Source organism: Anas acuta, chromosome 18 (assembly GCF_963932015.1).
Source record: "Anas acuta chromosome 18, bAnaAcu1.1, whole genome shotgun sequence".
In the NCBI taxonomy this organism is placed as follows: domain Eukaryota; kingdom Metazoa; phylum Chordata; class Aves; order Anseriformes; family Anatidae; genus Anas; species Anas acuta.
Window position 1 is genome coordinate 1,292,492 of NC_088996.1, and position 24,405 is coordinate 1,316,896.

At 43.4% G+C, this 24,405-nt stretch overlaps 1 protein-coding gene across 8 annotated transcripts in view; it reads left to right on the forward strand.

Moving 5' to 3' along the window:
• The window catches only part of MAP2K4 (mitogen-activated protein kinase kinase 4), a 102,517-nt gene that overhangs the window by 18,870 nt on the left and 59,242 nt on the right, over positions 1-24,405 (forward strand). For 6 of the 8 annotated variants that reach the window (XR_011088819.1, XM_068655313.1, XM_068655306.1 and 3 more), the window contains one exon: positions 18,814-18,916. Coding sequence is in view for 7 of the 8 variants with exons in the window: in XM_068655313.1 (XP_068511414.1) it covers positions 18,814-18,916 (103 nt within the window). In the remaining variant the exon portion in view is untranslated. Of the gene's footprint in view, positions 1-4,897; positions 4,938-18,813; positions 18,917-24,405 lie in introns of those variants that run through there. The other 2 variants (XM_068655309.1, XM_068655312.1) reach the window with 1 other exon arrangement.

Sequence of the window (24,405 nt, forward strand, 5' to 3'; positions counted from 1 at the left end):
TGACGGTTTGATCGCTTGAATTATCCCCTAAAGTATATTTTAATTGCATTTTCCTTTTTAAGCAAGGCTTTAAAGTGTTAGGGGTATTAGCTGACTTTGTGCATGTTATGTGTAAGTGTCACATTTATTTAGAAGAAGAGGATAATGAAAGCATTAATGCATTTGTGAATTCTCTTACCTACTTATCTTTCTGTTTTACAGACAGATTTTTAGTCTGTATTTACCAGCTATTAGCAAGAATGACAGGAGCTATGGTGTTTTATTTCTCTGAGTCTCTGCAGTCAGCACAAGCACTTGGTAACATCAGCAGCAAAACTGGTGGCATTGCAGTGCTCAGGAGGGGTCTGGTTTCATCTGGTGCTGAACGGCACATATCTGCTTCCCTTCCCATTGGCCTGTCCAGGTAAGCCATCATTTCTGTTGAAGAACCACTGTTTGCCAGAGAAACACAGGTTAGCCTTTTCATATGGAGAGGTGTTTCTGTGCTGAGAAGGGAACGTGGGCTGTTGTTCTGCAGGTAGGAAGATCAAAGGTGTGTTGTGGAAGGAGTTGTGCAGATTTTCTTCTTGTTGTAAATGAAAGGAATGTAGAACAGACATCTGAATTCCTCTTGTAAGCTGTTGAGAAATGGCAGGGTTTGATCCCAAAGTCTCTACAGCTCTTTCATGAAAAATAATAGCAAATATCTCAGTTCAGAACTGCAGCTTTGCCTTCTTGAATAATTTGACAAAACTGTATGTTGTTGGCTGAGGCAGGAGATCTATGTTTTTCTGTTGAGCTGTATTTGAGAGACCAAGGCAGTTAAGTCATTTTATATTCAAGTATTCAAGAAGGGGGAAAGGTCTCAACATGATCACCTTCCCACCATTGCAGGGGAGAACAGGTTTTTGCTGCTTCGCCTTGCCATTTCTTGTGCAAAGGTGCCCAGGTGATTTTTTTTTTGTGCCCAGGTGATTCTGCTTCCCTGCTTGCTGCCAGCTAGGACTGGCTGAGCAGTCTCCTAAGGATGGTTTCTTTGCCATTAACTGCTGATAAGCTTGTATACCAAAAGAAAAAACATTGTTGCCTTCAAGAGACAAGGAAGCAGTCAGGGTCTGTTCCTTCTGTTGTTTGTGTTTTTTTTTTTTCCCCTTTTTTTTTTCTTTAGGGGTTGCAAACATTGAAACTTAAAAAAAAAAAAAAAAAAAAAAGTGTTTCCAAGTGTTATAAATGAGGTCTCAACTCAATCTGAATTTTGTAATATTTATAAAACAAATACTTCTAAAAGGTATAAAAGGCAAATAAACAGCTCTGGGTGTGCGGGGAGTCTACACTCCACCAACACACGCACACAAACATTCTAAATATACAGAACATTGCTTTACATACTAAACCAGAGTATGCCTATACATATGTACAATCAGGAAAGGTAACAAACAATCCTTTAAGTTCCATAACTTAACAGTCTCCATTTTCCATTCCTTTTATTGCGAAAGCCTTCGATGGCTGTGGCAGCAGAGGGGCATATGGCGATGGCGTAGCAGTCAGATCAGTAAAGGAGCCCGCAGCTCCCTCACTATCTGGCAAGCCACACGTTTGTGATTGTGGCTCCACATGGCTCTTTAAGGCCTCAGAGATTGCTCGCCAGGTGCCGAGCAATCCCACTGCAACCTTGCCGTTTTTAGTTGCAGAGTCCCACACCTTGACCTCAGTTTGGTCCCATATTTCAGGCTCATAAACTGTCCGATTGTTAATTAGGAGAATAAGCAGTAAGGTTACCAGGACAGTCTTTGTTCCTAAGGATGTATGATTCCCCATAATGCGCAACTGCTTACCTGCGAGAGGCAGTTGTGTGCACAGGTCCGCTTCTCTCAGCTCGAGCTTCTCTCCAGCTCCAGTGCGCCTATTTCCAGCGACTTTCTGTACAAGGTTCTCTGAGCAGTTTGCTGAGTCTGGCCGAACCTATCTTCGTGAGGCAATCAATGTGCCTGCTCCCATCCTGGTCTCCATTCTGCCAGCCTGTTCCTCTTCACTTCTTTTTCCTGCTTCTTTATTGATGTAACTTCACCGTGTTGCCTTTTTTATCTTGAGGGCAGGCTCCCCTCTTATACCCTTCTCTCCACAGCGGTTCTTTTCAAAACAACTTTTCATTGGTCAAACAACTTTGAATGTAACAACAACAGCAAACACCCAGAAGCTTCCATGCCTTAAGGGCTGGAGAACAAGAGAACCAGCTGGGGAACAAGAAACCAGAGACTGCATGGAGTCTCCTGATTCACCCTTCTTTGTTCCCTCTAAACTCTTATATTCCTGATGGCCTCGTCGTTAAGAGTCCAATGTTATCTCAATCACGGGTTTTCCAACCCCCATGGCCACATTCCCAAATCTCCCCCTTCTTTATTAATATCAACAATTTTCTCGACACGAATTACCACTCCATATATAACACGACTTTAAGATCACTTCTAGTGTAATTTTATTTCTCTGATTAAGAAACTGTAGGGTAAATATAACATTAAAGGAACGCCATGATGAAGTATGTTCTTGCAGGCTAGCAGTTCTGATACTTCAGCCACTGTGCAAGATTTTTTAAAAATAACGTGCATATGTGAGGAAGCACTTCTGAAGTGATTGCCGTTGTCCTTTGATGGCAGCAAGACTGCTGCTTTAGTTATGTTTCACTTCTGCTGCTTTCTCTGGTTTTCCTGCTCTGACTAATCTTTCTAAACAGGTATTTAAATTGTGTGTTTGATACAAAGTGCCCTTTGGGGACACCTGAGACTTAAATGTGGAATAAAACATCATGTTGCCTAAGAGTGCTCTTCAAAGCATGCACATTGTGCAGTTACTACATATACTGTACTCAGCAAGTCACGTTTAGGGCATTTAATAGGTGGCCTTGAAATTTTGTTTAGGCAGTTTTTGGAGGAAGGAGGGCAACAACAGAGAGCTGCCAGGGCTGTCCTGTGTACTGGCTCTGAGCAAGGGTGTTACTGGATGATATAGGATGTGTGGGTGTACTGGAGTCCCTCTAAATTCTTGTAAGTTCCCTTCAGGTAGAACATTGGTCAGTGTTTCAGTGATAGAGGAGCACTGTCCTCTGATGAAGAAGGTGCTTGAAAGTTTTGCTTGCCATTTCAGAGGTTTCACCTCTTCATGTGGGAGATTGTATGCTAGGTCTCAGGCCAGAAGGTTTTTCTGTCTGCTATCATTGCTAATTATTTTCCTATAACAGCTTCTTATTTCCTATTTGCATAGTTTATATATTTATAGGCTATTATATTTATTCTTCGCGAGACAAACTGTAGACAGATTCATCTCTTTAATCTGTCTTCATGTGAGTCTCCTCCAGCCCTGTGACTGCCCTCATTCTTTGAACACTGCCCCAGGTTGGTGATGGTGACCAGAAGTGATTTAACAATTCCATCAGTTCCTTGCTGTGGAGGTTGCTAAGAGCAGCGTGTATGGCAGGACTGCAAAGAGCATTCAGAATTTACTAGCTGGACAGACCAGGAGGGAGGCAGCATGTGCCCTTGTGGCCCAGAAGGCTGAGGGGATGCTGGGCTGCATTCGGAAGTGTGTTGCCAGCAGCTCGAGGGAGGTGATCTTCCCCAGCTGCTCGGCCCTGCTGAGGCCACACGTGGAGCATTGTGCCCAGTTCTGGGCTCCCCAGTACCAGAGGGACATAGAAGTACTGGAGCGAGTTTGGAGGAAGGCTCCTAAGATGATGAGAGGACTGGAGTGCCTGTTGCACAAGGACAGGCTGAGAGAACTGGGCCTGTTTAGCCTGGAGAAGAGGAGATCGAGGGGAGATCTCAGTAATGTATATATAGATACCTGAGGGGAGGGTGTCGAGAAGATGGGGCCAGTCTCTTTTCAGTTGTGCCCAGTGACAGAACAAGAAGCAACGGGCACAAATTGAAGGACAGGAGGTTCCAGCTCAGTGTGAGGGGGCACTTCTTTACTGGGAGGGTGACAGGGCACTACAACAGGCTGCCCAGAGAGGTTGTAGAGTCTTCTCCAGAGATATTCATAACCGGCCTGGGTGCCATCCTGCGCAAGGTGCTCTAGGTGATTCTGCTCTGCGAGGGGGTTTAACTGGATGATCTTCAGAGGTCCCTTCCAACCCCACCCATTCTGTAATTCTGTGAAAAATAATGTTGAAGGTGGTAGTGTGAGAAACACTCCGTAGCCAATAACTTAGGCTCAGGCGAGGATCTCAGTGAAGTAGTAATTTATTCACGATTGCAATGGCTGGTGCTCCACAAGCAGGAGAGAGCGCCTCTACTAGTTCCAAAACACAGTTTATATACTTTTTGATGACAGGACCCTCCCCTGTTTCCCCACTGAGTGGGTAATCCAGGTTCACAATCTATCTGATGCTTCACAAACAATGCATGGCCTTCAGTAGCCAGCCTGTTAAATTTCAATTTCCTTTTGCCATTTTTACTGTTTGAAGTGGTAATGTTTCTTCACTTATCTGACTTAACACCATGATTTTTACCTGATTGTCCTAAGGAGTCTGGTTGTCTGCATTTTACAAGGTCGCCTGCTAAGCTTTCTTATCACGGTAGGCATATCTCAGTACCACATTCCCTCCTTCTAAACAATGTAACTCTGCAAAAACAACATTTATATTCCCACAGTAGCATTGCTCGTTTTACTTTTTCCTGTGCTAGCACATAGTGGGAGCAGCAGACAGCAAAGGTAATGTGTGTAGCAGACTGGTGAAAACTAATCCAGGATAAAGAAGTCAGGGCTGAGCACCTATGGGAGAGAGCAAGACTGCTTCTGGTGGTGGTAACGCAGGCGTGAAGTGATCAGAGATTCTGCTGTGCTCATTCTTCATGTTCCCAAGTGCAGGTCTTCCTTCTGTGTGACATTAGTGCCAAGCACGGTGGGATCCATATTCCAGGGTTGGAGACTGCAAATAATGCAGTATATAATAATAATACATGGTGAGTAAAAAGCACCTCTTTGTAGTAATAAAAAGGCATAGTGATAGAAAGGCAGCATTTTCTTATTGAAGCTCCTGCACTTGGGAAGGAGTTGGTTTCTGTGTCTTCATTCACCTGTGAGCTATTTGAGAAGCAGACCATGTTGATCTAGATAGTAGAAGAAGGAAAGCATAACCTTTGACAGAATCTGTACCTAAGGATTGTGATTTGTATTCTGGAGCCATGATCTTTAGGTGCTTGGTTTCACTGTAGCTAGAATCATAGGGATTTTACTCATCTGGAAATGCATAGAAAAGGAAAACCACAAAATATTCAGCTTCCTCCTTTGCAGATTATATTGACATAGTTCCTTGTTTCTTTATGCTCTTTACTTTTTGCATGATTCTTGCTTTCATTAGAATTCTAAAAAAAGCCCCACATGAACTACTGATCTTAATCTATCCGTTCCTACTAGTTCCATCCTCTCTGGAATAGCAGAGTGTGAGTTCTTTTCTTAGAGTTGAACTGACTGCTTTAGCAAAGTTGTGTTCTATGTAGTTTGTGGCTGCAGAAGTTTATGTGAAGTTGTGTGGAGTATAGTGTTGCGGAGATGCTGGTTCAGATTCAGAACTTTTTGTGTGCTGCTATTCAGTTCTTCATTAGAAAGAAATTTAAACATTGTAGTGCTTTCATCTGTGCTGACTTTGCAAACAAAAACGAAGATTTCTGTCACGTAAGTACCTATTGATAAAGAATTACAGGAGCAGCCAGTTACTGGCAGGCTAGAGGCTGTTTCAGTTTCTCTGCAAACTGTTGAAGGCTGCCTTGCCATGACAATTCCCTTGCTGCAGCCAGCCTACAGTAGAGGGTTGGAAGAGGTGTTCATTATTTTATGACTTCTGTCCTTCCAGCGAAGTGTGCAGAGCAGCAAGATCCACTCCTAACGCTCTCAGGTGTTTTGGCAGCTGAATGAAAACATCGGGAATGTCCCATGCATCCTCGTGAAGAGATTTTGATGCTGCTAATCTGTTAAAGTTCCAAATTCTGTTGGAAAAGCTGATTGTCTGATGCTTTCATGCACATCTCAGCAGTGCAAAACAAGGGGACTCTTTCCTATATTATTCTTCCTGCTACAGCAAATTACAAATTGATTTTGAAGTCTTCAAAAGACAGCCTAAAGCTTTTTATTTATTCATTTATGAGCACACAAGGAGATACTATTTTTTTCCTTAAGAAATCTGAAACTACAAGCCAGTGTTTGTAGGATAGCATTGTCATGTTTAGTAAGGCCTCCTCTGAGTGCCTGTCGGGCATGAGTTATTTTGGTGCTGAGAAATAGTTGGAGTGTTTGACTGTTTCTGCTGGACTTTAGTATGAAAAGTGGGTTGAACAAAAGAATTTCAATAGAAAGCAGACCAATAGTTGTTTAAGGTATTTTTTTTCCCCTGCTGTGTGAATTTTCCTTTGATTTGCAAGGAATTAGAGATGGAAAAGCAAAGTACTCTGTGCTCCAGGAAGAGCTGTGATGCAGTAGTGAATCATGGCCACAGTGAATCCCTTCTAGAGGAAATTTCCAGTACTGCATAGCATATGTCCATTACAGCATCAGGAATCTGCTGTCCTGTGAAAATAGGATGAGCAAGTGAGGGGCCCTGGAGCCAGTCAAACTTTGTGTGGCCATAGTGAGGCTCTTGCTGCTGCCATGCTGGGTGGACTGTGACAAACTTGGGTTGTGTCTGAAATACAAGTGCCAAGGAACTACATGACAGGGAGAGAGGATGATCAGTGGCAGGTCCTTCATTTTCTGAAAGCCTGCACATGGCTGAGCTGCTGGATTGGGGTTGTGTTGCTCAAAATGCTGGAGGGCCGGAGCACCTTGTGTGAACTTGGCTGCCTGATGGGACAGGGTTTGAAGGTTCACAAGGAGACAAGAGGATGTGTTCAGAGAAGTGTTCTCCAGGTCTAGCTCTTACCAATTGAATGACAATATTTTTTTAATGAAATTACAGATCAGAGAAGTACAAAAATAGATCTGTGCATGTCTATAGGTGCCATTTTTGAAGCTTAGCAAAAAATTGCCTTGGGTTTTCTGAGCAGAGATTCTCTGAAGGAGGAGTTAAAAATAGTAAAATACTTTCAGAGCTTTGAAAGCCAACTAAAAGCTTAACTATGTTCTTGTTGATTTGTGTTTTGATTTGTTCTGTAGTAGTTGCACAACCTCCATTGTAATTCAACAGAACTAAGCAAAAATGCTTTTTGGGTCTGTGTTCTTGTTTTTAAGGTGCAGACCAAAGGTTTTCCTAATGCAGCAAGGCAAAATCTTTCCCAGTGCAATGGCCTACATAACCTTCTCACCAGGGGAGAGGAGAGGCAGGTGTTGATGACCAGTCTCTCGTGACCAGTGATAGGATCTGAGGAAACAGCACAGAGAGGTTCAGGTTGGATATTAGGAAAAGGTTCTTAACTGAGAGGGTGCTTAGGTGCTTGAACAGGCTCCCCAGGGCATGCCGTAATTCAAGAAGCATTTGGACAATGCTCTCAGACATAGGATTTGATTTTTGGGTGGTCCTGTGTGTATCCAGGAATGGACTCAGTGATCCTTTGGGGTCCCTTCCAACTCAGGATAGGATATGATTCTACGAATGCAGATAGAGAGTGTTTTCAGAAAGGGTCAGCTCCTTGGTAAGTCTTTAAAAACATTGATTAGATGTTCAAAAGAACAGGATATTTGGGAGTTCACAGAGAAGGAACAAAGGTTACATGAAGTGTATTCTAACTTGAAAATTTGGCTCAGTGTTGTTTTAGCTATGCATAGGTATCAGGTGATATTTGGAAAAATAAGCATATGTTGCAAAGTTTTGGATCCAATCTCAACATGGAGGTCTGCTGCCCTTACATTGCAGAGGGTTTTTGCTAATGGAAACAGTGGTCAAGTGGAGAAGAAGCCCATTGCCTTGATCAACCCCTGCCTGCTGGAGTCTTCCGTGTGTTGAAAGCATGCTCTGGTACAAGTCACCCTAGCACAAGTTGTTCCCAGCACTTTATTTGTGCATGTTTGTGCAGCATTAATGTTTTCATGCACACGCTCCCTCAGCTTTGCCAACCAGTCGGTGGTAGATAATGCGTGTTGGTACCTCTTCAGTTGTCTCTGACTTTTAAAGGTTCCTGTGGTGTCCCTCTCAGCCTTCACTAGTCAGTCTGAATCATTTTTCAGAACGATTTGATCCGTTTTCTCTGGCGTGCTCAAGGTGTGTATGTCCATGTCCTGGGATGGGATGCTGCCTGAGCTCTGCTCTGGGGAGAGGGCCCATGTTCCTTGGTAGTGCTTTGGAACCTGTGCACCTTGGAAAGGCTGCAAGTGCTTGTCTTTGGGAGGTGTGAAGACATGAACGTAAGAGTTGCACTGGGAGCAGGAACTAGCAGGGATCAGTGTTGCCTGTGCTGAAACCTCTTGCAGAAAATAAGTGCTTTCTTGGACAGTGCCCTTCACATAGGTGGTATGAGGCACAAAAAAATAGGGAGTTTGTTTAACAGGCTTCTGAGCAGTGAGCAGCAGAAACAAAGCCTCCTGTGCCATGGAGATGTGGAGCAGGGTGTTCCTTCTGACTGCCGTCAGGAGCAGCTGGGGCTGGGGACTGAAGCCCCTCTCACGCCTTGCCTCTCCTGAGCAGTGACAAGGGACAACCTGATGAGTGAAGGGATGGAGCCTCCATGTGATGGCAGCCCATGGGAGAAAAGCAAGAGGCAAGGGAGAGCCTTTTAAAGGAGGAGGAATCAGAAGTTTCAATCATTTCTGTTGGCTTCCTAGGGGACGTTTTTCTTAAATGAGCTCAGACTTGCTCTGCTAATCCCAGCTGAGACATCAGTGAGTGCCATGTGGGCCTTTTTTTTGAGTTAGAGGGTTATCAGCAATTACACTTAGGAAATCCAAAGCTGCTTTGTCAGGAGATGCCTCCTGGCTTGATGGCCAAGGGCTTTCTTCATTCTTTCCTGCAGACATTCCTACACTCCAGTGTTTATTGGTTTTGTCGGGTTCCTGTCACGGTCTCTAATCTTCAGAATTACAAAACCTGATATGCTAGCTCCAAGGTGAACAGAATCGGTCCCTCTCCCCAGAAAAACTCTGTCTTCAGATGGAAGAAGGCCCCACACTCCTGATGCCTGCTGTTCTTCCCAATACGCAAGGTTCAGGGGTGGGTGCGAGCTATTTAATGGAGCCAGTGGGATTCAGGCTGTGATTGACGTTGCCACTTTTCTGGCATAAGGTAACTAGAGGGATGATGGAAACATGTTGCTTTATCCAAAGAAACTAAATCCTTTCCATTGACCTTAAGCAAAGGCCTCAAGGGCAGATTTTTTTTTCCCTTGTTTTTAGTCTGTGTGCTTCTAAAATTGGGAAAAACAAACAAACAAGCAACTCCCAAAAACAACCCCCACCCCCACCCTTCCTCAGTCTTCCTCCTCACAGTATATTTTAGAACTTGCTGAGCTGTTTTATAATGAAAAAGCACCTGGCACAGCCCTTTGCATAATTTCTTGTTGTTTTACATCAGGAAGGGCTCCAGGTGCCTTGCAGTAAATTTCCCAGGCCAGCGTGACTGTTTCCTTCTGACAACTGCTCCACTATGGTCTATATAGGATTATGCTGCAGCAGGAGGAAACATGACATGGCATCAACCATGGGTACCATGAAAATTTTGCAATATCTGTGACTGAAAGAAAGCATACCTTTGAGGGCAGCCCTGTTTTCACAAGCATCTGCTCTGGCTGTAAACTCCAGATTCTCTCCAGTGTTTTGCCAGCTTTGGCATTTGAGTGTGGCTGAGTGACATATTCATACTCTCCAACTGGAAATTGCCTGAATTCCAGTTTTGGTGGAAAGGTGACTTTTGACATTACTGTTTTGTTCTCTCTGGTCAGAGAGCTGCCTGGCACCAGCAGTGTTGTGCACATAGCCATACATGTTCAGGGGTGTCCTGTTATATTCAGCATGTAATGCTTGTACAGGCACAGAATTAAGCTCTTTTCCTGCAGCTGATCTGCTCACAAAGCTCAAATAGTTTTAACTCTGTTTATGTCTATTCATGTGGATGACATTTTCACACAGGGTAGCATCAAGGATAATAAATGCTGAAGGTTAATGGTGGATTTTAGACATTTCAGAGGCTTCATTCTTAGGACTTTACTGATGGGAGTTTCCTGTCTGAGAGAACTGATCTTAATCTGATTGCAGTTTCTTGCTCTCGAAGCCTAACCTGCTTTAACCAGGCTTTGTAGGAGAGGTGTTTATAGAAGCAGTTGCGCGTGCTGCTAGAAACAGCATAAACCACATTTTGCAAGTTGCAAATGGGCACGTCCGCTGGTGCGGAGAGCATCTGTGCAACTGTGAACCACCTCCCATTGTTAAATTACTGAAAGGTCTTGCTAGCATTTTGTTCAGTAGAAATGTGTTACTTCGTAATGATTGCATGACTGGAGAAGGTAATGACCAGTAACTGTCCCAGATTCCTGCCTGATCTGGGCTTCCGTATTTTTGTGGAAGCATGCTTGGGGCAGTAGACATGGATATATGCTCCAGTGAGGTGACTTCCAAAAATGAGCATACTTAGTATGTTCCTGGAATGGAAAGTTGTCATCTTGGATCTGAATTCTGGCTCTTGGACTGTTCTAAATCACAGGTTTCATTAAAGGGAAATGTAACAAACGTACTGAAAATGTTTGTGCTGTTTTTCTTCGAAGTGCGTTTCTGTAGATACAGTTGGGAAAACTGGAATTTTAGTTAATAGTTTTATCCCTCCATTCAGGCTTGCCAACTAAACTGCTGTATGTGCTGAAGTTCTTCATGTTTTGTTTCAAGATTTGATTTTTTTTTTTTCTCTTGAAAAAATAGTATGTCTTGAGGGCAAAGCTGGACATTGCTTTACTCACAAGTTAGTGCTGTTTTTGGAGTACTTGAACAAGTGTGCTCCATAAACAAGACTGGAAAGGAAGGAAATATAGTTGAAAGAATGCAGGTTGGAAGGGTTTATGGGAAAGGAGCACTGTCCTGGCAGGAGCAGACAGCAAGCAGTGAATCCTGGGTGCATTCAGGACGTCAGCATCAGGAACATCAAAGCAGGAATTTTGTTTGCAGACATGATCTAACTATTTGTATTGCAGATAGTAGGAGTTCTTGGAAAAACAGAGTTCTGTGTTGTTTCTTTTGTGATTTTTTTTTTTTTTTCTCCCAGCTCAGGTGAGAGTATGCACTAGCTGTGTGTTGAGGTGCCCTGGAATAAGTCGGACCTGGATTGCAGTTTTCCATTTTTAAAAAGTTAGCCTCAAACATCCAGCCTCCTTCTCAACCAAGCATATCACCCAACCTGTCTGGCCTCCTGACATCCTTTCCTCCTCCTGACATCCTTTCCTCATAATTTTCTCTCTTTAACTTGTTTTAGTATTACAAAATGAAGATATAAAGGCTGCAAAGTTCATTACAATGTCCTTTTTTTTTTTTTCCTCCCTGCTGGTTTTCTGCCTTTTTTTTTTTTTTTGCCTGCTGCTTTCTGCCATATTCTTTTTTTCCTCTCTGTTTTTTCTAGAATAAGGAAATAAAGTGTGGGCTTGGCTTCTGGTGTATTGCTGCTCTGCAAGCAGCAGAGAGACTTTGGTGTCCAACCGGAGAGAACACATTTGCATCATGACAACAAGTGGTTGACATTGCAGATTTGAACGAAGCAGAAAGCACTTTAGCAGGGGTCAGTTTGTATCCCTGTAAGACAGAAACCTATAAGAAAATCCATTTATCTACTTCTGCTTTGAAAGTCTTACTGCTTGGAAACTGAGCATTTTCATATGTATAACTGGGACATTGTTATCATTGTTATTGATGTGTGGCATGCAGGAATGTAGGGAAATTCTAGGAAAAAATAGATTTTTCTCTAGCAGGAGGTGACTCAGAGGCTTGTTGAATTTGTATTTGTCTCAGGTGAAGTGAAAATACAGAGTATAACTCTGAAGGAATACTTCGTACTTCACATTGTCTACCAGATAGGCGTTTCCTCTTGCACAAAGACTGGTTGGCTGTGGTTATGGTAAAGCAGCCTCAAAAAGAGTGATTGTAACTGCAGAACCAAGTGCCTGGATTAATCCTGGTGATGGATAGCAGCACATAAATAATTATGTACTTAACCTAGCATCTACATACCAGCAGGAAACAAGTGTGTGTTACGAGTCTGGGTTGTTCTTCTGTGGCCATTGTGTAGGTGGTCTCCTGTGTGTACTTTGTAAGGCTTCCCCAGCTGCTTTTCGCTGGGTCCATTTTGGCTATGATCAATGAAATGCCAAGGGATGTGCCTTTGTTGGATAGGTGGACATGAGGAAAATATCCTCTGCTATCTCAGTGCTATGCAGCAGCCTGGTGCTAAAACAGACTTTTTTTTTTTTTAATGGATTTGAACACAGGAATACTATTGTTTTATGAATGTAATGATTTGAAATAGGTATTACTATCATCTTATGGATAGAAAATGAACATGCAATGAAAAGCTGTTTTGGCTCTGAGATAAGTATAACCTAGAATAGATACGCTTTTGTTTAGATTCCCTCATAAGCTTCTGTTACCACTTCATCAAAACCAAGGCCATCCTCCATTCAAATGTAATCTGAATTTATTATGACCATTAACAAGCAGTTTGGCAGATCTATTATTCAAAATTGGGAAGACCCTAACTGAAAAACCTTTATAGTTTCAGGTCTGGTTTTGAGGTTTAACCTCACTTAAGAAAAAGCAATATATTCCACAGTTAGCCTTCTCTGCCCTCTTCCCCCAAACTTTTACTTTTTTGGTGAATTCACCATTCTCAAGAGATGTGGGTGTTATAGCAGTCAATGATTAGAATTATGTACTGTTAGCAAAACTGGTAAAGGATGTTTAATTACATAAGGTAGACAGTTGTACAGCATGTTTTAGGACAATTTTGAGCATGTAACCTTGATGGTGATAGAGGCATTTCAGAAACAATGTTAATCCCAGGCCTCTTTGTTTTAGAGGAACAAGGTGGTCTGAATTAAATGTGTGCGCAGCAAAATCACCAGCAAAACACATACATTTAAAGAAGCTCTTTTGCCTCCAGTTAGTTTTGGCTGAAGTTTTTGCAAGGAGAGAGAGAGCTGTGTGCTTTGCAGAAGCTTTCTGCAGGGTGTGTAGTTGTCAAGTCTTTTAGGGGATGAAACTCAGATTGGGTAGCTGAAGTACTCAGTTTTGAAAGGCTACTTGGGAATATGTGCTGTGTCTGTAGTCTGACTTCTAATTAAGTTTTGTGTGTTGTTTCATGTGCCATTTTGTTTACATTAGTGTAAATTGAAATGCCCAGCATTTCTGAAGATGGCTGTGTCTCCCAAAATCCTGATCTGTGTTAAACATTTGAGCAAAAGCAACCATCCTGTTTGCTTTCCAAGTGTAGGTTGTGCTTCTGTGTTGATTGGATCTGCAGAAAATCCAGATCCACGTGTTAGACTGACATTGTTGGAACTATTAGAAACTTACTGACATAGTAATAGACTTAAAAAAAAAAAAAAAAAAATAGCAACACCCTCTCACCGTTTGGAAGGAAGGAGAAACTTAGTGCATAAAGCATGCGGATCAGTAAAGAATAGGAGCAGGTCTTTAGAAGAGGAGATTTTACTGATAGGAGTTCATAGTTAATTGTGTTGCTTTCTTTTGGGCCACTTCAAGGACAAACATTCATGCTGTATAAATTGTCGTGGCTGGAAATGGAAAATCTTCTGTACCATTGCTCTTGAAAGAGAGGGATAGTGTTTCATTCAGGCATGCGAATAAAATAAAACCAGAAGAATGATAAAAGCTTTAAATCACTGGATCCAGTGTGAGAGCAGAATTTGTGCAACAGTAAACAGGAAAAGCGAGTAAGGGATTGTATAACCATCATCTGGAATTACCTGCCAAGTGTTGGCACCACCAGCCTGCACTGTGCTGGGGGGTACTGGGGAGAATAAATGAGCTGGGGAAAGTTTTAGGAGTATGTTTGCAACCCCCAAGACCCTGGGCAGTTGTGAATTATGTGACTATTCTTTGATTTCAGACAGCAGATGCACTCAAGGATTTAGACAGAAGAGGTCTCCGAGTTTGGTCAGGCGGCTGCGCAGTGTTTCAGCTATGTGGCAGGTTGGACTCCATGGTGGGCCCTGCCAGGAGACCCTGGTTTCTCTGGTGGCAGACCTGCTGGAGCTGTGTGCTTTGCAGAAGCCTTGCAGGACCACTCGAGACAGATGTGACGTGCACGTTGCTCCGCCTCTCTCTTGGCTGACAACATTGCTAGTGTTAGCTTTGAATGCTTTTGTTGGCTGTGCAAGTGTCGGGTCTTTTTGGAATACTGTAGATGATTGATGCCAGAGATGTGTAGGTGTGTTGTGTTCTGCTGTTTAATTCCATGGGGTGAGGTGGATGGGCTCTCATTTTGGTTTTGCTACCTTTATGTTATTTTTTTTCCAAATCCTCCTCTGTTTCTGCATTGCATATAAGGCAGAATTGAGCTCTGCTGCTTCCTTTAAGTGATTCTCCAGAAATTCATCAGGCACATGTGCCACAAGAGTGTGAGCTTAGGAACTCTGCTTTCTGTACCCACCCAACAACTGCATCTTGCTCTGCTGCGTGGTTCGTAGCGTGAGAATTGCTCAGCTGCTGAGGGAAGAGGACATGGTGTGTGCATGTATGGACAGGCATTTAAAAAAGAAATACTACTGTCACCTGGTGCTCTTTGAAATGTGTCTTCCTCTCACTGTTTATTCTAGTTTGGAGAAAAGGTGACCTCGTTGCTCCCTACGAGTCTCTGAGGAATGGAGATGGAGATGGAGGTGCTGGTCTCTTCTCCCTGATAGGACACGAGGGAGTGGCACAAACCTGTGTGAGGGGAAAATTTCCTAATATCAGACTGGATATTAGGAAAAAATTATTTGTTTTGAGGATGGTGTGTTGTTTTTACCTTGATAAGCAGCTGAACTCCACTACGACTGCTCTCTCATTCCCCCTCCTCGGAAGAGGAGAGGAAGAAGAAAAGGAAAGAAACAACACATGGGTTGAGATAAGAAAAATTTAATTAAAGGAAAAAATAATTATTAAGGAAAAAATATTATTAATTAAGCAATTTAACTAAAGGGAAAAAATGGAAAGGAGAAAGGGCGGAAAAAAGAAAAAAACGAAAACAAAACAAGCAAACTTCCATGTGGAAGCACGGAGGAAAGAAATTACTCTACTTCCCACCAATGAGTGATGCTTGACCATGTCCTTGAAGCAGGGCCTCAACGCACATAGCTGTTGTTTGGGAGGACAGATGTTTTCACAATGAGAGCCCACCCGTCCCCACTCCTTCCTTTTTCCACCTTTTATTGCTGAGTGTGACATCATATGGTAGGGAATATCCCTTTGGTTGGTGATGTTCCTTCCTCACGTCTTGCCTGCCCCCAGCCTGCTGGCTCTTGGGGGCTGGAGGGAGTCCTGGTGCTGTGCGAACATTTCTCATCAGACACAACACTGGTGTGATACCAATGCTGTTCGAGCTACACATGCAGAGCACAGCCCTGTATGGGCTGCTGCAGGGAAAGTTAACGTCCCAGCCATACCCAGTACAGGTGGCCAGACACTGGACCACACTTCCTAGCGAGGTGGTTAATGCCTCATGCCTGTAAGTGTTCAAGAAGCATTTAATGCCCTTAATGAAATGTTTCAACTTTTGGTTAGCCTTGAAGTGACCAGGTAGTCAGACTTCACGATCTTCATGGGTCTCTTTAGATTGGACTATTATTATTTATGTAGCCTTACCATTGTTCTGGAAGAATTAGGAGTGACAGTGTCCAAGCAGTAGAGGAAATTTGGTTAATAAATGCACTCTGTGTTGTCTTGCTCAAAGTGAGTCATTTTTGGGGTGGATGTAAGTAATAAAAAATAAGTTTTTTTTTTTTTTTTTTTTTTTTTTTTAAATCCTGGCTGCAGTGAAGGGTAGGCTTGGAGGCTGATGAGAATTTAGATACCAGGCCACCCAGCTGAGCTCAGGGAGGCACCCTACAGCTCCAATTAAATTCTTTTCAGTGGAATAGAGAATCTAGGATAAATGTGGAAATAATTGTCTTTATAGGAAAAAGTAAGATAAATGAGACTTGATTTGAGAGATTAAATTTGAAAATGCCAGCATTGTTGAAGGATACCTTGGGATAGGATACCTTTATAAATCAATTCTTCAAACAAGACAGTTGATGTATATTTTGGGTTCTTCCACTTACAAATGTACAAGCCAAAGACTTTTTTTTTTTTTTTTTTTACTTCTGTTTTATTTTTTACAAGGCAAGACAAAATTAGAGGATGCAACAGAAGGGAAAGTACCCCAAAGCAGACCAGCTGTCAACAAGAACAGTGACATTTCTCCATATTCTGATGAACAGGTCTATACTTTCACTTTTGAAAGGAGTGTTGCTGTTCATTGCTCATCCTGTTGCAGTGTGTTCAGGATTTTTCAAAACAAGTATTTTATTGTTAGTCTCCTTGTAGTCCTGCGGCCTAGCTCCTACTGTGCAGTCTCATGTGGGTAACATAGCCAAGAAAGGTACATTGAGCTCTGCAGTGCAGCAGGCATCATCCCAGCCAGTTGGGTGCCCAGGCTGGAAATCCTTGCTGTCCCTTTTCTTTGTCATTATTCGTGATGAAAGGCTGCCAGTACTGCCAGCTGGGGCTTTATGGAAACATGCAGGTGAATTGTCACATAAAAATGATGATGTGTTGTTTATTTTAAGTGGTTGATGCAAAGCCTTGAATAGTTGGTTTCGTGCTGCTGAATTTTGTGAGTTTCTTGGGTGGCATTTATAACAAATGAGGTGATGTTCAGAAAATGCAACACGTTTGCAGATATTTCCAGATAGATTCTTGTATTACAGCAAGATCAAAGCTGAATTAATAATTTAGAAGTCAAAGGTTAGGTGATCATTCCTAAGTGATAACTATGAACTGGGGAAGTCAGAGGGACGGTGTAGGTCTAGTCCTACCAGCAGCAGCAACTGCATCATGCAGAAAGACCTCAAGGCAGAGTGTAGTCACTGGGACGGCAGGCCTTGCAGAGCCTCAGCCGGGTGCGGGTGGGTGTTTGCTGGTCACAGGCTTTCTTGTGTGTTCCAGGCTGCAGATGTTTGTATTTCTTTTGAGTGGATCCCCAGTTCTGAGCTATTTGGATTTATCAAGCTGTTTTTAGATGAATGTCACTATCCTTGTAATATTTCAAGCTGAAATTGCTGTAAGGACTTTGACCTCTAATTTTTTTTTTCTTTCTGTTGTCTTGGATTTACTAAAAACACCTATCTCTTTGTGCGAGGTAGAGTAACTACAGAGTGCTTGTGCACAGACCTCGTGCTCTGCAGTGTTTGCTGCTTTTCCCAAAAGGCCTGCAGTATGTTTGGGAATCTGATACCTGCTTTAGGGTGCAGGCAGAAGAAAGGTCTTGGAGGAATTCAGTTATCGGGTCCATTTGCTCTCTATAGGTACCTTAAAGGAGGCTGTAGTGAGGTGGGGATTGGTCTAGTCTCCCATGTGCCTGGTGACAAGACGAGGGGGAACGGGCTAAAATTGCGCCAGGAAAGGTTTAGGTTGGATATTAGGAAGAACTTCTTTACTGAGAGGTTTGTTAGGCATTGGAATGGGCTGCCCAGGGAAGTGGTTGAGTCACCACCCTTGGAGGTCTGTAAAAGACATTTAGATGTAGTGCTTAGTGATATGGTTTAGTGGAGGACTTCTTAGTCTGAGGTTGGACTAGGTGATCTTGGAGGTGTCTTCCAACCTAGACAATTCTGTGGTTCTGTGATTGCTGAAGGCTGGTGCTGCCTGGGATGGGAGGTTGCAGTATCCAACCTGCAGATAGCATGGAGTGGTTTGGGTCTCCACCAGGAAGCGAGAAGCCTGAGGGGTTCGGGATCAGGATCCTGGGAAGCTGCGGGTGGAGATTGAGGCGGGGCTGCTTAGTACAGAGGAGCATAGGTTTCCTGCAGCCAGATGGGACAGGACATATTGTGGCCCAGTGGAAGGGCTGGGAAGGGACATCTCACTTTGTAATCTTTGATCCTGTTGGTGCTCGTGCAGGTCATCTCAACTTTAATAAGAAATACGTAGCTGGTGGTTAGAGCGGTGATCAGCAGCCTTCCCCATGTTTCTGTTTCTCTTTATGTATGTTGTTCCTCATGGTTTCTCAGTTGACTGCAGACCAAAGCTTTCTCCCGCCTGGTCTAACAGGCTGAGCTGTACTCCTTGCGCAGTGACCCCCTTGGCAGAAGCAGCACACAGCAGCTCTCTGTCATCCTCGCTGAAGCCTGATCGTGCCTCCTTGCTGTTAGGCAGAGGAGGGGTCAGCAGACCAGTCAGTCCTTGTGCAGTTGGGTATCATGTAAAACACATCCAGTACTTTCCCTTTTCCATTGTCATCCATCCTGAATCTGGTAGGCATGCCCAAGCTGTGCCAAGTAAGTCGAGCTCCCTTTGCCACCTAACTGAAGTTGAGCTTGGTGTGAAATCCATTTAAATGAGTGATTGTGCATGGAGGGAGCTCAGGGCCTGGGTGTGGAGGTGGCCCGTGGCTGTTAGTAGTCCTGGCTTGATGCTGACACTCCAGTTGCAACAGAAAGTCCATGGGACACCTGTTTGGCGACTGGTTTGGAATGGGATGGGGGAAGACCATGGGATGAGAATTGACACAATTTCTCCATTTCTGTGTCCCTAACACAAATTATGATTTCCTAATGTCATTGTCAAATATGTTTTCATTTTCTTAAAGTGTGTTTATTTTTTCTGTTTATCTCCAAATGCTCTTACAGAATGGTATTTTGTTGCTCACAAAAAGTTTACTTTCTGTTTGTTTTCTCCCAGGTAAACGCAAAGCGCTGAAGTTAAATTTTGCAAATCCACCTTTCAAGTCCACAGCAAGATTTACTTTAAACACTTCTGGAGTTCCTTTCCAAAATCCACACATGTGAGTATAAAGCCAAAGGCATAAGTAGCAGAACAGCTTTGAAATTATTTAGCCAACAACCAGTGTTATTTTAAATGCATTTTGAATACTTGAGTTATTTCTAAGTTGTTCAAATCAGTCAGTTTGAATCACTATAGAATAAGGTTGTGTTTTTTTGCCCTTTTTTTTCTCCAGAATTAAAAAAAGGTTAAATTTGGGATCTTTGTTTTACACTGGAGCTACTGTCTTCCAGAATTAATTAGCTTCAGATAAATTGTAGCCAATAATGCAAGACCTGTTCACTGTCGTTTTCCTGTCTCTTTGTATACTGCTTATTACTTTTCAATTTAGAGAAATTTGTGTTATTTGTGAAAGACATAACTGTGCTATATTCTTTAGCACTAAAAAGAACAAAAATTTGAGGAACATTGTTCATTCTACTAACATGGAGATTCAAGGGAGTTGTACAGTGATTAGCCCTCACTGAATTTTCTAGACCACTAGCTTCAGTATATCCCTATCTAAAGTTGGAATGCAAGTGTGGCAGAGCTGTTCCTGACACCAGTAAATAATACTAATACATTGTCACAGAAAGTATTAGCTTAGTATCCTCAGATCCACCAATCTAGATTGATGGGTGACGCACCCACAGCCTGTTCGTGTGGCAGAATTCAGCTAGTGTGAAAAGATGTCCCAAAGTTTTACTCTTCAAGTTCCCTACCAGGTCTTTAGAGTTTTGTCAGTGGCAAGTGTCAGAAACTGCACTTGAAACTTCCCTTGCTGCCTGGACTCTTCAGGGTGTCCTTGGTTATAATGTGCTTCTGCTTTGCTGTGCATGTTGCTGCCTCTTTCCTTCAGCTTGATGCCTTCTGCTTCCTGAGAATATATTCCCTGTGGTCTGTTCCTATTTCTGGTAGCTTCTTTTATGCTGGAGGTTTTTAAGCAAGCTTTTACTGAGTTAGAAACATGTTTCTGATGAGTTATCACTGGTATTCACAACATTTAAAAAAAAAATTAAATAGAGAGTACTTGAAAAGATTCTTCTTACCACACAAGTGACCTTTCCAGGAAGTCCTCCTCTCTCTTCTACTCATTTCTTAAAAAATAGAGTATTATTTCTGGTTGTAGAACTAGCATTTATATATGCGCCTTTTGTGTGCCTTCCTCAACATCATCAAATCCTTGTTAACAGTTTTCTGTAGAACCCTGTCTTGGAGCCTTTCCTCTCTCAAAACTCCCCATGTACATTAAATAAGGGACTTCATCTCAGCTATTGAGTTTATACCATAAGCCATCTATAGAGCATTGACTTTCCTGTGTTTATCTCCATGGACCTCTGTCTTAGATTCACTTGAAGTCACAGTGGTTCCTGTCTAGCATGGAAGAGCTTTCACAGTTAATTGGTGATGTCTTAAGTATCGTGTTTGTGCAAGAGACTGTCAACATTGTCCATTGGGAAGGCACTACTCAGTCTTCATGGGAGCTGCAGTCATTGGCAGGGCTGGGATCCTGGGCTGGTTAACAGTGTAACTAGTTCTGAGGATATGGAAATGTTTTGGGTTGGATATGATAATTAAAGTGCCAAAAATGATGGTAATGTGTCTGCACTAAAGCTTTCTTGGGAGGCTACAAGCTGTAGTAATGGTTTCCATTTGAAAGAGTTGAATGATGTTGGTTGGATTGCTTTCTCTGTGGTGAAGCTGAATAAGCTTGGATGCAGCTAATTGATCCTCTCAACCTTTATGTGGTCTACAGTGGATGTCGTTCTCAAAGGCAATATTCACATCTTCTGGTTGCACACTTCTCCCAGTGACACAAACGTTTCTCTTGCAGTTGGTGCATTGCGGTGATGTATCTGTGTCTCCTGTCTGCATCTCCAGAGAGAATGGAATGGTTTTCCTTTGTTGTCTAGAAAGGTTTTTAGACTTCAGTTTTGAATTGGATATTCTATCCCAGCTGGCCCAGCTGCATTCTCCATTCAAGATGTGTTTCTGTTCACTGAGTTATTTCTCTCCCAGCCTGATGGAATTCAGTGGCCTTGGGCTTGCTGGTGCCAAGTCTTGAGATGAATGCTGGCTTGATGCTGCAGTGCATTTCCCTGTGTAGACCCTGTTGGTCCAGATAGGTGGATCTGAAGATACAGAGAGGTCAATTTCTTGCATGAAATTTGAGTTTCTCTGACTTGGATCCACCAATCTGGAGGCTGTCCTGTGACTCCTGTCTCAAGGAGGGCTGAGGTTTCTGCCTCTGCATTTCCTTTCTGAGCTCTGACAGTGAACTGTGGTGAGCAAAAGGAGGCAGCCAGCAGTGATTTGCAGATGCCCTGAAATGTAAATTGCTATTAGCTATTACCTATTGCTGTATTATTGCTAATTATTATTATTGCCTATTAGCTGTATTTTGCTTGATTACCAGGTTTTGGACAGGGAACTGATCAGGCTGGATTGGTGGATATACAGGTAGGAGTGTGGCTTCCTACTACACAAGCAGAGAGCAAAGTAGGCAGGTGGGGTTCTTCATACCCATGCAGTGTGTTAGGGGGAAGGAAACTTTCTTGTAAGCTGCATCTCCCAAGCAAAGAAACCACTGCTGCTGAGGAAATGCATGTTGTGCCAGGGTGTAGATTGCATCTGGGCTCCTCATTAGTGCCTGGGGCTTTGTACCCTGGTGAAATGTGTATGGCTATTGCTTACCTCCATAAAGGTACAAATTCAACCTTCTTTTTAGGGCTTGTTTCTTGATTTGAAAGGTCTCAGGAGTGTTAGGAAAAATAAAAGGGGGGGGGGTGGAGGAAATAATTTTGGGAATCACACTAACTAGGGGTGGATGTACCTGCTCTTGTAAGCAGGGGTGATGTGATGTGCACACGCTGGCTTGAAGGGAGCTGAAGCTTGGTGCTTGGCTAGGTTTCCATGGGAAGTTTTCCTTGGTGAGCTGTGCATGATCTCAGCTTCTTCTCACTTGGTGTTGTTGGCACGTGATCTGGAGGAACAATTTCAGAGGCCATGAAATCCCAGTTGCAAGATGTGATGTTGTTAATCACTGACTGGTGCTTCTCATGTCTTTACATCCCAAGGCACAGAACACCCATGACAACCCAGTGAGTGACCAACTGCTAGGAGGATGCTCCTAGAGCTTCACCACTCTCAGGAGTAGGGGCTTTTTGCTAATGTACAGTTTGTGCCCTGGAATAGTGTTTCCAGGAAGAGAGATCCTAGGTGACATCATCTGAAAGGAGAAACTTGGGACATGGGTTCCTGATCTTTCTTTCTGACACCACCTGGTTGTTTCTGTCCCACCTGCAGCATTGTTGTGCCATGTCTTGTGGTTTGGTTCTCAGGTTGGGGCTGCACCCCCTGTCCGAGGACACACTGTAATGCAGTGTGCTGTCATGGGCCTGCAGGGAGTGAAGGAGCTGGCTGCCAGGGCTGGACTTGGAACAGCACTGAGGAAGGCCAGACTGCATGGGGGAAAGTGGGAAGGTTGTATGTATGTAGAGTGGGTGTAGCTGGTGGGAGGTTGGGACCTCTGAGCTTTGCTTTGGCTGGTGTCTCAGTGATGGCCTTGGAGCTGAGAGATGCTGAGGACTTTCCTTCTCCATCCTTACACATCCCATGGCACCTCAGGCCCCTACCCAGGACACCTCCTGTCTTCTTCCTACCTGCTATGTCTACTACCAGGTGTGCTGGGGTGTCTTGAAGGACATTTTGTCACAGATGACCAGGATACCAAGCAAGGATGCGGCCAACAGAGCACAGGCTACAGCTGCTCAGATTGGAGTCAGTGGCAAAATTGCCCACATCTCAAGTGGTGCTGGGATTTTTCCCTAAATGTTTTCTGAATTAGAACTTGTGTTGAAATCAGGAGGCTTTGAAGTATCGTTTAAATAGGAGACTGACTCAGGGTGGCTTTGGATGAGGCTAGAAATTGGAGGAACATTTCTAGTTGCTGGAAGTGAGATCTGTGGCTCCCTGAAATCTCCCCTTCCTGGTGATGCCAAGGGCTGTGGTGCCTTGTTGCAGCTGAAAAGCCTTGTGAATGGCTTTTGCTGCACAGGTCCTGCGGGGCAGGTGGGCAGAGCCTTAGGATGAAATGTTTGCAGCAGGACCAAGACCATGGGGTTTGGAAGGAAGATGAGCTCTTGTTCTGTGACTGATGGAGTGTGAAGCTAGAGAGAATGTGCATGCTGTGTAGTCCAGCTGTGACTGCTAGCACCAAATTTACTTCCTAAGTACAGAGAGTGGTGTTTTTTTCTTGTTGTGGTATGCTGCCCAGCCTGTCTTTAGAGTATCTAGCACAGTGATATATGTAATTTTGCATGAGCTATATGCTGTAAAGGAAGAATAGAGCCTAAACTGCAGAGCTTCGTTTGAAAAATAAAGCCTTTTTGAATTATTAATGTAAAAATAAAACCTTTATTTTGTACATTACTTTTACCACGGTTATGCCTGTTCAGCATGATTCCTCAGTTAAACTGTCTTTGGAGGGTAAAATTCTTACTTGAAGGGTTGTAAATACTTTACTGACAGCTGCAGCCCCAGTCCAAGGAAGTGTATGCAGTAGGTCCCTTCTGGCTTCAGTGAGGAGGGCTATGTGTGATTGCTCTGCTGTGCAGGCTGGGTAGCTGCCACTTGAGACCCCAGTTCTCCTTAGTTCAGACTGTGTTTCTGACTTACACCAGACTAACAATCACTGGCTTTGTTTGGCCCAAAGCAGATAGACAGAGGCCAGAGGGCACAAACTGTCATTAGGGTGAGCATTTCAACTTCCAACCCATTGTTTCCCCGTTGCTACTTTCAGCAGACTGAGAAGCATCTCAGCTTTTACCTCATCTGTTCTGTGTCCAAACAGGATTTAGGTCACAAGCAAAATGAGCTTAAATAATTATCTAGATGTACGTTCTATGGGGCTACTTTTGACTGGTGGCTTTTGCTGAAAGGAGTTGCACGGGGCAGTGCGATGTGGCTGTAGAGCTGTGCACAGGTGTTTTGCTGGCAGCTGGCCCTTGCTGGTGGCCATTGAACCAAGTTGTTCAGTAGGCTGTAGGTGAATTTACCAGCTTTCTGGAAAGTGTTGCACGCTTCTGGTGCGCTCAATCTGGACTTCAGACTACAGATTTTAAATCCACCTGCTAGTAAATGAGCATCTAAAAAGGAATTTGTTTGGCATCTGGTTTTGCATGTTGAGCATCCTGTCTGCTGGCTGGGAAGTTTGCTGACTTTCAGAGGTGTCAGCTCTTCAGAATTTCAACATAGAGCATAGCAATCTCATCTGGAAAGGTGACAAGATGGAAAGATCTCTTCTAATGCTCACAAGCCCAGCTTCTGAATCGTCTGTTAGCCTGTTGGACTCAATAGCCTGACTTGGCTATGGTATCACATGTGGGTTATGGGTACCTCGTGACTTAAACTTCCAGAGGTGCCCTGTGGACCTTCTTCCCCTTGTGACTCCTGGGCAAGTCACATGTCCTTTCCAGATCGATGCCCCAGGAGCTTGTTGGCAGATGTTTG